The sequence below is a fragment of the Tupaia chinensis genome, unplaced genomic scaffold, assembly GCF_000334495.1.
Source record: "Tupaia chinensis unplaced genomic scaffold, TupChi_1.0 Scaffold000146_1, whole genome shotgun sequence".
Classification (NCBI taxonomy): Eukaryota; Metazoa; Chordata; class Mammalia; order Scandentia; family Tupaiidae; genus Tupaia; species Tupaia belangeri.
Genome location: NW_006159616.1, coordinates 4,894,113 through 4,908,654, shown reverse-complemented (window position 1 = coordinate 4,908,654; position 14,542 = coordinate 4,894,113). Strand labels below are relative to the sequence as shown.

At 42.8% G+C, this 14,542-nt stretch overlaps 1 protein-coding gene across 1 annotated transcript in view; it reads right to left on the bottom strand.

Annotated features, from left to right (window-relative positions):
* Nucleotides 1-14,542, bottom strand: part of LOC102500380 (E3 ubiquitin-protein ligase UBR4) — a 107,749-nt gene that overhangs the window by 81,077 nt on the left and 12,130 nt on the right. Inside the window, exons 4-13 of the mRNA XM_027770668.1 lie at nt 14,182-14,311; nt 13,934-14,073; nt 12,634-12,736; nt 12,358-12,499; nt 12,087-12,211; nt 6,748-6,872; nt 5,855-5,914; nt 5,569-5,759; nt 849-948; nt 579-716 (exon numbers count right to left, since the gene is read on the bottom strand). Of these exons, the coding sequence (XP_027626469.1) occupies nt 579-716; nt 849-948; nt 5,569-5,759; nt 5,855-5,914; nt 6,748-6,872; nt 12,087-12,211; nt 12,358-12,499; nt 12,634-12,736; nt 13,934-14,073; nt 14,182-14,311 (1,254 nt within the window). The remainder of the gene's footprint in view (nt 1-578; nt 717-848; nt 949-5,568; nt 5,760-5,854; nt 5,915-6,747; nt 6,873-12,086; nt 12,212-12,357; nt 12,500-12,633; nt 12,737-13,933; nt 14,074-14,181; nt 14,312-14,542) is intronic.

Sequence of the window (14,542 nt, the reverse complement as noted above, 5' to 3'; positions counted from 1 at the left end):
ATGTGTGCCCATGTCCCCAAGATTGAAAAGGGAGAGAAAGAAAAGGATGCAGTATGATCACCTGCAGTGTGTGGGGGACGCTTTCTCACTTTCCTTCTCACTTGCTCTGTCGCTCTCCAGTGAGCACAGGCACTCTCTAACAAATTTAAATAATAATATCAAAAATTTCTCCCCTCTTCAAAACTATTACCACTCAGGACCAGCAGGTGTCATAGTGATTAAGGTGCTAGACTCCCACATGGTTGACTGCGGCTCAAGTCCCAGACCCAGCGGCTTAAAACTCACAGCAAGCGTGTGTGCGTGCATGCTCAAAATCCCAAGAAGAGAATGGAGAAGGGACTGTGTGCAGCATAGCCATTTCTTACTGGGGGTGATTTCTCGCTTTCTGTCTGTCTCTCTCTCTCGGGCAAGTGCACATGCCCTATAGCAAAAATCTCTCAGAGCTAAAAGAGAAAACTATTATTACAAGTTGGGGTTTATCAAGGTCGTGGTTTATAAAGTCTGTCCTATTCAGCTCTAGAAGGTATATAACTGTGAGACGTTCTTATAAATCATCAATGGTTTGATCCCTCACCTACCTTTCTGTAGGAAGTTGAAAGCAACGTCAAGAGTAGATTGGTCAAGGGGACAGAGTCAATCAGACGCTGAATTCTCTGTATGGAGGTGCTTTGGGCCATAATGCTCAGGGCCGCAGGAGGACCATCTGTCTCCCAGCCCTGAGGAAATGACAAGGGAAAACCAATGTATCATGCAGCCAGAAAGAACCACCAGGGTGAAAGATCCAGCTAGCTTACCCAACATTGGGTGCAGTAACTGGTATGTGATTCTCACAAGTACAAGAGCCTCACCTTGTGAAGAGCCTCCACTTGCAGGTCTTGAAAAAGTGATGTTAACAGTTTGATGGCATGGTTTGCTAATATTACTGAGAGCACCCCAAATCCCTGATGCCTACACAAAGACAAAGGAAAATACAAACTTTAAAATAATTAACAATGAGAGGCCAGCAAATGGCATAGTAATTAAGGTGCTGGACTTAGACTGTGGTTCGAGTCCTTAAACTGCCAACTTGCTTTCTCTCTCTTTCTCTCTCTCCCTCTGAGCACATGTGTCCTATAGCAAATTTAAAAACATAATGATAATAACAAATAATTTTTAATTAACAGTGAATTACAACCTCTAGAACAGTGGATCTTGCAATTTTGAGGTCCTCAACCCCTGCAACAATCCATGGGCCTTCTCCTCCCAAGAAAATTGTACATACAGACATAATTTGTATATAATCTGAGAAGTTCATAACCCTCCTGAAGCCTATTCACGAACTACCATTGATTTTTGAGATAAATCAGCTAACATCACTGGTCCTATAAAGATTCTGACACAGGAGCCAGAAGGTGGCATGGTGATTAAGGCACTAGATCCAACATGACTGACTGCACAGTTTGAGTCCCAGACCAGGTGGCTTGGAAAAAAACCCAGTAGGTATATATGCATGCATGTCCAAAAATCCCAACAAGAGAATGGAGGAGAAGAGATTATAACATAGCCATCCTCCCGGTGGGGAGTGCTTTCTCAGTTTCTCTCTCTGTCTCTCTCTCTCTCACTGTCTCGCACAGGCAAGCCCACACATCCTACAGCAAAAAAAAGTTTCAAAAAAATGCTGACATGCATATGCTAATTAAACTTCTAAAGAATCATTCTTTTGAGAAAATAAATGTTAAAATGACCAGCTTCTTTAAAGTACCTGGGAATAAATCTAAGAGAATAAAAACAAAAATTTTGTATTATTTGAGTCTAACCTTTCCTTTCTGTCCAAAATAAGCACATGACAAAGGGTTAATATAATGAACAAGTTCATGTAAATCCGTTAGAAAAAAGAACAAACACCAGAGAAAACGGAGGCAAAGGGAGTAAGGCAGTTCAAAAACGAAGATGCGCAGGTGGCTGAGGAGTACGTGAGGAGGAGACAATCACACAGTAATCAGAGACACGCAAAGGAGCAGTGTAGCAGCACTCGACTGCTCTAGGACGAACAAACACAAAGACTAAGGGCAGCCGGTGTCACAGAGGTGGCGGGAGTGCAAATGAGACTTTTCTGAAAAGTGCTTCGTAAACACTCCAGATTTTTGAGTATGTGTGTCCTCTGTCCAAACAACTGTACTTCTAGGAATTCATCCCAAGAGGATAATTAAACAAGTTCCCAAAAAAATATGTTTCAGAAGGTTTCTCACTGGACCAGCAGTTAGCGTAATGGCTATGTCGCTGGACTCCCACGTAGTCGACCGCGGTTCGCGTCCCGGACCCGGTGGCTTAAACTCACACCGGGTGCATGTGCATGTGCGTGACCAAGATCCTGAGAGGAGAATGGAGGAGAAGGGATTGCGGCGTGGCCATCCCCCCTGGGGGGTGATTTCTCACTTTCTGTCTCTCTGTCTCTGTCTGTTGGACGAGCGCACGCGCCCTATAGCAAAAAATTCTCCAAACAAACAAACAAACAAAAAAAAAAAGGTTTTTCACAACATGATTTACCAAATCAGGAGACGTGCAACAACCTTGTAAGTGCCCACTGACGGGGAACCACCAGCTACGGCATAGTTACACAGTGGCATACGACTGGCCATTAAAAACTATATAGACTGTGATAGTCACTGAAAAGATGTTTACAGGATTCTGTACAGGATAATCCCACTTACATTAGCTTCCCTATTTTATATACGGGTACAGAAAAATGTCTGGAAGAATGTTTTCCAATTGGAGTTAACTTGGGATGACCTTTTTCCTTTCTTATTTATGCTCATATTTATACTTATTTAAGTTTGAAACTCATAGGGCGCACATGTATTCTTTTTCAATCTGAAGAAACAATAGCTATTTTTAAAGTGTAACTGCTATTTCTAATAATATACTCCTGAAAAAGAACTAGACTTCCCTAGTCTCTAGAAACAGTATGATGTGTATTTGTTTGAAAATCTACATTGTGTCTCTACAAAATGTGTCAATTTTTTTGTTTGACACAGTATTCCAGGACTAACACAGAGCCTGAGAAAGAAAAGATACTGAGTGAGTAATTTGTTGATAAGGTCTAGATTAGACCCCATCCTTGAATGACTCCCATAGCTCACTGGCCACTCAACACTTTACATATAGGTCTAGATCTAACAGTCATCTCAACCTCAGCACGGTCAAGGTAAAATGACTCCTTCCCATTTCTACACTCGACCAACTCCTAACCCAGTGATCCTGACCTCAGTAAATTATACAACCCCGTTGCTTAAGCTCACACACCCCATCAGCCATACCTTCCACACATATCCCAATCTGACCTCTTCCCTGCCTTTCATGGCCACTCTACTCCAAGCTGCCTTCCCCTCTCATCTGGAATGATGGGTTAGCTTCCTGACTGCTCTCCTCCTTCCAGTCTTGTGCCCCTATAGTCTCCCCTCCATACAGCCACCAGCTTTTCAGCTCACTGACAACTATTTCTCACTTTCTGTCTCTCTGTCTCTCTCTGTCTGTTGGACGAGCGCACGCGCCCTATAGCAAAAAATTCTCCAAACAAACAAACAAACAAAAAAAAAAAGGTTTTTCACAACATGATTTACCAAATCAGGAGACGTGCAACAACCTTGTAAGTGCCCACTGACGGGGAACCACCAGCTACGGCATAGTTACACAGTGGCATACGACTGGCCATTAAAAACTATATAGACTGTGATAGTCACTGAAAAGATGTTTACAGGATTCTGTACAGGATAATCCCACTTACATTAGCTTCCCTATTTTATATACGGGTACAGAAAAATGTCTGGAAGAATGTTTTCCAATTGGAGTTAACTTGGGATGACCTTTTTCCTTTCTTATTTATGCTCATATTTATACTTATTTAAGTTTGAAACTCATAGGGCGCACATGTATTCTTTTTCAATCTGAAGAAACAATAGCTATTTTTAAAGTGTAACTGCTATTTCTAATAATATACTCCTGAAAAAGAACTAGACTTCCCTAGTCTCTAGAAACAGTATGATGTGTATTTGTTTGAAAATCTACATTGTGTCTCTACAAAATGTGTCAATTTTTTTGTTTGACACAGTATTCCAGGACTAACACAGAGCCTGAGAAAGAAAAGATACTGAGTGAGTAATTTGTTGATAAGGTCTAGATTAGACCCCATCCTTGAATGACTCCCATAGCTCACTGGCCACTCAACACTTTACATATAGGTCTAGATCTAACAGTCATCTCAACCTCAGCACGGTCAAGGTAAAATGACTCCTTCCCATTTCTACACTCGACCAACTCCTAACCCAGTGATCCTGACCTCAGTAAATTATACAACCCCGTTGCTTAAGCTCACACACCCCATCAGCCATACCTTCCACACATATCCCAATCTGACCTCTTCCCTGCCTTTCATGGCCACTCTACTCCAAGCTGCCTTCCCCTCTCATCTGGAATGATGGGTTAGCTTCCTGACTGCTCTCCTCCTTCCAGTCTTGTGCCCCTATAGTCTCCCCTCCATACAGCCACCAGCTTTTCAGCTCACTGACAACTCAGGCCATGTCTGCCCCCTGTTGAAAATGCTGTAACTGTTAGTTTCACTTGCATGTGGCCCTAAATGATGTGGCTGCTGGCTGCCTCTCTGACCTAATTTTCAACTGCTCCCTCCTCCAATTTCTCCACTGTAGCCACACTGACCCTGCTGAGCCAAGAGTATTTCCTTCTCAAACCTGAACAAATCTACCCCAAATACTAATGTGGCTCCCTCTGTCATTCACATCTGGTCTCTATGTCCTGTCTTCAGAGCCCTTTCCAGACCATGCTAACTAACAGCTCCTGTCACTCTGTAGCCCCTTGTCTAGCTTTGTTTTCTTCGCCACACATTAACTGTATGTGACAATCTATAATTTACTTGTTGATATATTTGTTCACTGTTTCTGCAGTTACAAAATAACTTTGCCTACATCCCTGCAGGCAAAGATGTAGCTATACTTAGGGCTATATCTTCAATGGCTAGAATAGAGCCCAGTCCATGGCAGAGCCTCAATAAAGTCCAGAAACGCCCAGGCTTCGAAAACAAAACCTTGAACAATACATAAGTTATTTCTCTAACTTCTTTCCTTGCAGACAGGGCTTACTGCCCAGAATGCATCAAAACAGTAACACATTTTAGAAAGCAAATCAGAAAGACCTGACAATATCCTCACCTTACAGGTTAAACATGCAAATGAGCCCTCAATTCCAAGTCAAACAAGCCCATTTACAAAACAGAAGCATTCTGGCCTGATCTGAACCTCAGAAAAGTCTTTAAATATGTAAAATATGTATTGCATGGTTATCTTCTCCCCCATGGGCGAAGAGATAGGATCAGAGGAAACAATGACTTATCTGAAACAGTAAACAGTGCAGCTAACGTGTGGTATCCTCTCCTCCATCACCTTAGCTGTTAAATCCATGCCAGGCCGAGGGCAAAATGTCCCTTCTAACATGGAGAGGAGTTACCTCAGCTCCTCGAGATAAAATGTCAAAGGAACAAACATAACCAACGCTGAGCAGCAGTGAGCAGGCACATACCCTTTTCCAGGTCCCAGTTTAGGAGAGCCCACTCCCTCTTTGGTCCGAGAAAGGATGTCTCTGACTCGCAGGGCAGCCAGCGGATCTTTCTCCTTCCCCTTATCAGCCAACGCAGTAGGACTGAGGTTCAATATGAGGAAAAGGCTGTTTAACAAGCACCAGGCACCCAGCAATTGGAAGTTCTGATAGTGCTGTAATAAAAGGCACAAAATAAAAATGTAAACATACGAGATATTCTCATCTTAGAGACTACAAGACCAGAACGCAACAGAAATATGCTTCTTACCTCACCGCCAGCCCGGCGGGAGCTGCTGATTGCTTGTCCAATCATGTCATAGATTTCCAGCTGTCCAATATCAAACAGACACAAGGATCTAAGCAAGCTGGCATTTCATTATAAATGTTAAGTCCCAGCCAAATCAATTTAATTTAAAGAGCTAAATACCCTCACGTCACTTTCTCCATGATACGAGTCGCCACACCTTCCTTGAGCCTCACAGTGAAGTAACTCTCTCTTTCCATTCAGCTCAAATGTCACCTTCTCAGAGGAGACCCTTCCACATAACCCACAACATGCCCAGCCCCACAACAGATGTCCTATTTTGTTTTGTTTTTAATTCTGCCAGAAGGTGAGTGCACTCACCAGGTAAGATAAAGTGAGAAAGCACTCGAGCACTAGCACCGAGTATGGTCACACCTCATCACTTCTCCATCTCCATACTTTCAGAATTTTAGGCACACATGCACACACACGTGCTCAGTGTGTTTCTCAAGTCACTGGATCTGGGACTCAAACCTTATGGTAGGCCACATGGGATCCAGATACCTTAACCACATCTTAACCACACCACAGGCCAGCCCCGTCAGATCAACTTCAATTCCAAGTGACTCTTTCTGTGCACTGATCACTATCTGAAATGACCACATCCATTATGTCTCCCCTAAAGTGCTCTGACACAGAGTAAGCGCTCCAGTGTACTTGCTGAATGAATGACTAGTCCTTCACAAAGCCCGCAGCCACAAGTCAGTGTCTTCTCCAGAGCCAACAGAGAAAGGTAAGCATTAGGGGAAAGAATGAAGAACATTCTAAGTTCTTTCCTCTAGCAAGGAAGAAACAGAATGGCCACATTCCGTCACTTCAACAATCAAGATATGCACGTCCTCAGACAGGGAGCTTACACATTTCTGGACAATGGTAGCAGCATCACTTTCATAGTCGTCTTCTTTGGAGCTCGTGGAGCCTGTGCGCACTTGCTGGGTACTACCCACATGAAGGATGGCCATGCAGGTTGCCACACTCACACCTGAAGAAAAGATACACAGATTCCAATCACGGAGTGTCCCCAAGAGTCCACTAAAACTGAAACACAAAAACACATTCCACCCACACGAAATTCCGTGATTTGGTCATAACAATAAACTCCTTAAGAGCAAGACTGAAAACAGTCTCACCATACAATCTAGCAATCACACTTCTAGGTATTTATTCAAATGAACTGAAATTTCATGTCCACCCAACAAAGTATACGTGAATATTTATTGCAGCTTTATTGTAATTGCTAACAATTAGAAGAGAACAAGCTATCCCTTAACAGATGAATAACAGGTGCCGGCAGATGGTGTTGCTGTTCCATTATTGGATTCCCACGTGGCCAACAGTGGTTCAAGTCCTCGACCTGAAACTCAAGCCAAACATATATGCATGTGGGTCCAAGATTCTAGGAGGAAAACAGAGAAGGGATTACAGCATGGCCATCCCCCCTGGGGAGTGATTTCTCATTTTCCGTCACACTATCTCTGTCTCTCTTTCTCTCAGATGAGCACAAGCATCCTAAGGCAAAAACCTCTAATTAAGGAAATAAAATAGAGGTCAACAGGTGGCATAGTAGTTAAGGGCACTAGACTCCCACTTGGTTTAGCACAGTTCAAGTCCCAGACCTGGTGGCTTGTTTTCTCGCTTTCTCTCTATCACTCTTTTACTCTGTCTCTCTCCGATCAAATTAAAATAAATGAATACGTTCTTAAAAAATAATTAAAATAAATTAAAAATAAAGTTAAATAAAATAATTCTTTAAATAAATAATTAAAATTTAAAAAGGTGAATAATAAACTGTGATACTTCCATATGATGGCATGGCTTTCAGCAAGTAGAAGAGATGAGCTATCAAGCCAGAAAAAACATCAGGAAACCTTAAACTATATTGCTAAGTGAAAAAGATCCAGTCTGAGGCTGGTCCTATGGCCTGCTAGTTATGGGAGCCAGATACCACATGGTCAACCAAAGCTCAAATTTATTTTTTTATTTAAAGAGAAGTTTTTGCTATGGGACACATGCGTTTACAGGAGACACAGAGACAGACAGAAAGCAAGAAATCACCCCCCAGGGGAGATGGCCATGCTGCAATCCCTTCTCCTTCAGTCTCCTCTCAGGATCTTGGATATGCATGCACGTGTGTGCACCTGGTGTGAGTTTCAAGCTGCCAGATCAGAGACTCAAACCGCAGTTGACTACGTGGGAGTCTAGCCACGTAACCATTATGCCATCTGCTGGTTCCCAACCAAGGTTCAAATTCTAACCCCATCAGCCTGAAAACCACGCCGGTGTGGGCCAGCAGGTACTGTGGAGGTTAAGGTGGCTAGATCCCCCATGGCTGATTGTATGGTTCAAGTTCCAGAGCTGACGGCTTGAATATTGCATTGAGTGCATGCATACCTAAAATCCTGAGAGAAGAATGGAGAATGGATTGCAGCATGGCCAGCCCCCCAGGGGGGGTGCTTTCTCACGTTCCTGCTCTCTATTTCCCTTTAACACCCTCTGGCAAGTGTACTTACACTACAGCAAAAATAAAAATAAAAACATGCTGGGTGCATATGCATGCATGCCCAGAATCCTAACATGGAGAAATGAAAAAGAGACTAAGTGACCATGCCCCCATAGGGGGGTGCTTTCTCTTTCCTTCTGTCTCTCTCTGACAAGTCCCTGCAACCTCCGACAAAATTAAAAATAAATAAAAAGAAGGCAGTCTCAAGTATATACATTACAATTCCAATTACATGACATTCTGGAAGAAGTATAACTATAGAGACAAAAAAGACATCAGTGGTTCACCGAGGTTGGGAGGAATAAGAGGTAACAGGCAGAGCACAAGGTATTTCAGGGCGATCAAACTATTCGATGTGACAGGGTGATGGTAGATGCATGGCATTAAACACATGCCCAAACTCATAGAGCTATACAACACAAACAGGGAACACCAACGTAAACCATGAACTCGATTTAATGATGATGTAGTAACATTCATCTTCAGTGATAACAAATCAACTATACTAATTCAAGATGCTAATGGGGAAACTGTATATGTAAGAGTGGCGACTTAGGAGAACTTTATACAGTCTGTTCACGTTTTCTGTAAACTTCAAACTGCTTCATAAATAAAATTGAGTCTTTTTTTTTTTTTTTTTTTTTTGGAGAGGTTTTTACTATAGGGCGCATGCACTTGCCAGAAAGAGAGAGAGAGAAAGCGAGAAATCCCCCCCTGGAGAGGGGGTTGGCCACATCACAATTCCTTCTCCTCTATTCTCCTCTCAGGATCTTGGGCACACACGCACATGCACCTGGCGTGAGTTTAAGCCACCAGGTCTGGAACTCAAACCACAGCTGACTACATGGGAGTCCGGCCACAGGGCTACTGGACCACCATCTGCTGGTCCCTTGAGTCTTTTTTTTGTTGGATTATTTTTTTTTTTAAGATTTTCCCCATAAGGCATATGTACTTACCAGACAGAGTTTGTTAAAAAGAAACAGAGGGAAAATGAGAAATTCCATCCAAGGGAGGATAGCCATATGGCCATAACACAATCCCTTCTCCTTCATTCGCTTAGGATTTGGGGCCCACACAGAAACCCATAATGGTTTTTAAGTCACCTCATCTGGGACTTGAACTATGGTCAGCCACGTGGGGGTCAGCAGATCAGCCACTTGCTGACCCCAAAATAAATAAAGGTTTAAAAATAAAAAATGCCATACTTGATATTTCTCATACACATCAAAGCCAAATCCTTTCCATATATCAGCTCCCAAGTGATCAAATTTCAGAAACAAACCAAATCTGTTATCTTTAATCTAACTATGAATTTTTTAAAAAATCTTTCGGGGGACAAGGGGTGAGGGGGACCGGCAGGTGGCATGGTGGTTAGGGGTACTGGACTCCCACAAGGCCGATTATGGTTTCAGTCCTGGACCTGGTGGCTTGCTTTCTTACTTTTTCTCTCTCTCGTTCTGTCCCTCTCTGGTCAAAATAAATAAATAAAGTTAAATAAAATAACTTTTTTAAAAAAATCTTTCATTTGTATTAGCTTTAATCACTTTTTATTGACTGAGTACACACAGATTCGTGTGACAGTTAAAAATGCCCCAAAAACTGAAGTTAAGAAAGCCCAAGTTAATATATCAAAGGTGAAGCACCGGGACGCTAAGCACTGGAAACAGGCTTGGATAGGACACGTTCTCTCACGTACCCTCGGCTTTCTGCTCTTCATGCTGCTGCTCGGGTTGTGCCTCGCTGAATGGCTACAGACCCCTCCTAACCCGTCTCCTTACTTACTTCCTCACACCAGTGTCCTGCACAGCACTGCCTGTGTTCCCCTCCTAACCTGTCTCCTTACTTACTTCCTCACACCAGTGTCCTGCACAGCACTGCCTGTGTTCTTTTGGGCCACAGCTCAGATCTCTCCCACCTCAGATCTTCCACAGTCTCTGGGTCTGGTGCACACGACACAGCCTGTATTCTCAGTCCTTCTTTCCGTCCAGTGATACAACACTCGTGAATACCCATAAAACCTACAGACGTACTTACACACACGTACACACACACGGGCGCGCACACATATACACACACACAGGATGCTCCCCCTAACTCTAGGATCCCTGGTTCTGCTTTTGCCTCTACCTACAGATAGCCAAGCTTACATTTTATCCGTCTGCTGAGATGTAACATCAGAACTCCTGCATGGCTACTGTCTAGCCCAACTGAAAGTGAGCCTGCCTCCCCTAAACTTCCACAGCACTTTCTCCTCCTTCTCAATTTCTTTTACATAAAGTTCTTTACTAATATGCTCTAAAAGACATTAAGGTCTTTGACAGCACAGATATCTTTAATCTTCTTTTTTTTTAAGTTTTTGCTATCGGGCATGTGCACTTGCCAGAGAGAGAAAGTGAGAAGTCACCCCATAGGGGGATAGTGACACCACAATCCCTTCTCATCCATTCTACTTTCTGCAGTTGGTGCATACACACACAGGTGCCTGGCATGTTTTCCAAGCCACCAAATCCGGAATGCAAACCAGTCAGCCATCTGGGAATCCAGCACCTTAACCACCATGCCACCTGTTGGCCCTGCCTTTATTTTATTTTTGGTTTTTTTTTTTTTTTTGAGAGGTTTTTGCTACAGGGCACATGAGCTCACCAGAAAGACAGAGAGACAGACAGAGAGACAGAAAGCAAGAAAAATCACCCCCCGGGGGGATGGCCATACCGCAATCCCTTCTGTTCCATTCTCCTCTCGGGATCTTGGGCACACACGCACATGTGCCCAGCGTGAGTTTGAGAGTCTGGGACTCGAACCATGGTCGGCTACATGGGAGTTCAGCAACATAACCATTACACTAACTGCTGGTCCCAATTTTTATACTTCTATTTACACACAGATATCAAACTAAAGCTCTTCAAACAAAGTAAGGAGATCAATCAACCTCAGTAACTGCTTGGTGCTCCAAGGTCAGGTTTCCTCTGTTCACATGCAAAATCAAGTAAACTTCTGAAATTATTACCCCTTCTAAGACATACGAGGGCTACAGTACATCTTGGAATTTAACACCAAGTATCAGAGATTTAGGTTAAAAAGAACTTTAGCGATAACTCAGAAAACAGTAAACAATGTTTCTACTTCCAAGGAAAAATGATCACCAGGAAGAAGAGGGATTTTATGAGATCGCAAAGGATAACATCCTTCACATTTATTAGCATAAACATGTATTGCCTGTTCCATGAAGTCTTCAAACCTGACACCATAGCAAGGCGCGCGCTCCCCCTTCTTTGTGTGCCCAAACTATTCTGTACTTCTCTTCTTGCCACTATCCTCCCTGTTTCGTATTATATTACTTAGCCCTGTTTCTCTTCCACTGCTTGGAAACAGGCTTCCTGAGGCAAGGACTACATACTGTTCATCTCAGTATCCCACCAGTCCTTGTCATCTTGCTTTTCATATACTATTTAATATTTGCACATACTGTGAACTCGAGTACGCACATAACACCATGCCAGCCATTCAGCAACAGGCCCATGTACAAAGATTCCTGTTGCAACTTCATTTCGCCTAGAAAAGACACTGGATGATTCCTGCGGGAAGGGAGCAAGTCAAGTGGGAGAGAGAGTAAAGCACTCAGGAGGGTTCTCACGGCTTCCTGAAAGTATCCCCGGGCTTGACTAGAAAAGGAGAGCAGACACAGCAACTTCTTACCTGCATACAGACAACTTAGGCTGAGGACTGTCACATCTTGCAGACGAGAAGGGTTGAGAGGTTCCAACACAGGTAGAGAGAGGGTATCCAATGCCATAGTTACATCAATCACCAGTGAATGAAAACTAGAACATAATAGAGAAAGTCAGCACACATGTCTCTGAGAACTGCTTACTTCTATAATTGAAGTTAAAAATCGCCATGTAATGAAAACTAATCAGTTACAATTTTTTTTATTACATGAAAGCACATACATGGTGGAACACCCTACCCATTACGAACAGCAGTGGCGTCTGCCACTGTTGCAGGCATGATGAAGAAAGAATTGGCCAACACTGCATCTTGGAACCGATTGATGTAGCGCAGGAAATACGGCAGATTCAAACACACACGCAGTAGCTTCTCTGAGCCACCTGCATTAGTAGAAAGGCACAATCTTACAAACAGGTCTCCATCTGATGTTTGGGTCTAAATATCTGAAGAAGCACACGTAGGGAATTGTTCTAAGCAGAGAAGTCCGCCTTTGGACAACAGTTAGGAGATTTACCAAGTTCTTGAAGACTAGCCACATTCTGAGCTATGAACACATTCTTGGTTTTGATAGCAGAGGCTTGATCTGTAGATGACTGCTCATCATTTTCTCCTTCGACCTAAAGAGACACATAGGACCCATCAAGGCACTATCATCTGTTCAGTACGGCCACCTGGGAGGTCAGAATCAAACCAACTGTGAAAAGCGAGCGTTTAGAGCCCGGTCACAGTGGTGCTACTGGTAGAGCTACTGTGTATGCTGGAACCACATGGGAGACCCACATTTGGCTCCTAGACCAATCCGAACCTGCTGGGCACAATAGTGCACGGCAGTAATCCTACCTTACTGGGAGGCTACGGCAGGAGGGTCATGATGTAGTAAGACTCTGTCAAAAGTACCTCTTGCCATCAAGTGGCATAGTGGTTAAGGGCACTAGGCTCCCACATAGACAACCACAGTTCAAGTCCCAAACCTAGCAGCTTGCTTTCTCGCTTTCTCACTTTCTCTCTCTCTCGCTCGCTCTTTCTCTGGTTAAATTGAATACTAATAATAATAAATAAAGTTGGATAAAATAATTCTTTAAAAAATAAAGTTTATAAAAAAAAGGAAGGTATCTCTCATAAAACAATAAACTTGAAAGAAAACACAAGCAGTGGCACTGTGGACAATCTTTAGCTCCTCAGTTAATTACAGGAAAATTCCCCAGCAATGTTGGAGAAAATTCAGATTCTTTTCCCAAGAGGAAGGGGAAAGTAAGTATATTTAAATGTATTTATATATTCTACAACTAGCATTGAGCAATGCCTTTTACAGGACACTATACAATTTATATTTGTTCATTTGCATTGAAAAATGCCTAGAGGAATAACCATCAAAACAGTAGTAAGTGAGCTGGTCCGTAACATCGTTAAGGAGGCTGGATCCTATATGGCTGGCTGTACGGTTCAAGTCCTAGACACAGTGGCTTGAGAAACATGCTGGGCTTGCGGGTGCACGCCCAAAATCGCAAAAGGAGGGAGAGCTGAAGAAGAGATTTTGGAGTGACCATTCCCCACGAGGGGTGCTTTGTCACTTTCCCTCTCTCTCACTGTCTCCGGTGAGCATACATGCCCCTCTCGAAAACTTTAAAAAAAAGTATTAGCTGTGGACCGTTGGGTGAAATTAGTTTTTCCTTTGGTGTTCTCCAGTTTTCTTTCCTACCATAGGCTTTATATGTTGTTTTACATTACAAACCTAAAATATATTACTGTTTTTCCAATGTTGTCATCTTAAGCAAATCCCACAAAGACGAGAACATTTGGCTGAAAGAACTCACCATCGTCTGTGGGCTGATGGGAGGTGATGCTACAGTTCTTGGGTTGAAAACTGAGGTCAGCTGGTTCAAAAAATTCATCTGTACCTCCTTCTGCCTCAGTTCAGGGCTTACTGGTGAGGCCAACTCTTTCTGATCTTCCACTGTAAAACATAAGAGCAGGAAAAAAAAAAAAGAATGAAGAGAGTATCACTAAAAGGCAGAACAAGACAAGGCTGACCACATCACGAGGTTGCTGCAGGGACACCCACCATCTGAGAGTGTCTTCACTGTCTGTGGCAGCTTGGCAGATTTCATCATTGCAGTAAATGTGATAATTTCAGTTCTATCTAGTCGACTACAGCCAGTGCACAGGCCCTTGATTAGGAGGATCAAGTGTTTCTGAAAGGAAAAATTCAAATATGTCTCTTCTAAGATGCCACTCTTTTGGGATAGAACTCAAAATTTAGGTTCATATAAAAAAACTGCAATTTGAGGAGTAAAAAATCTTCAGACAATATATATCTGGCTTATAGATGTCTTACTGCTCTCACAGTATTTTTTTAAGTTGAAGTTATTATAGCAAACTTCTGAAAGAGCAGAAGGAGCCTGGATGTCTTACATCTCTCAATA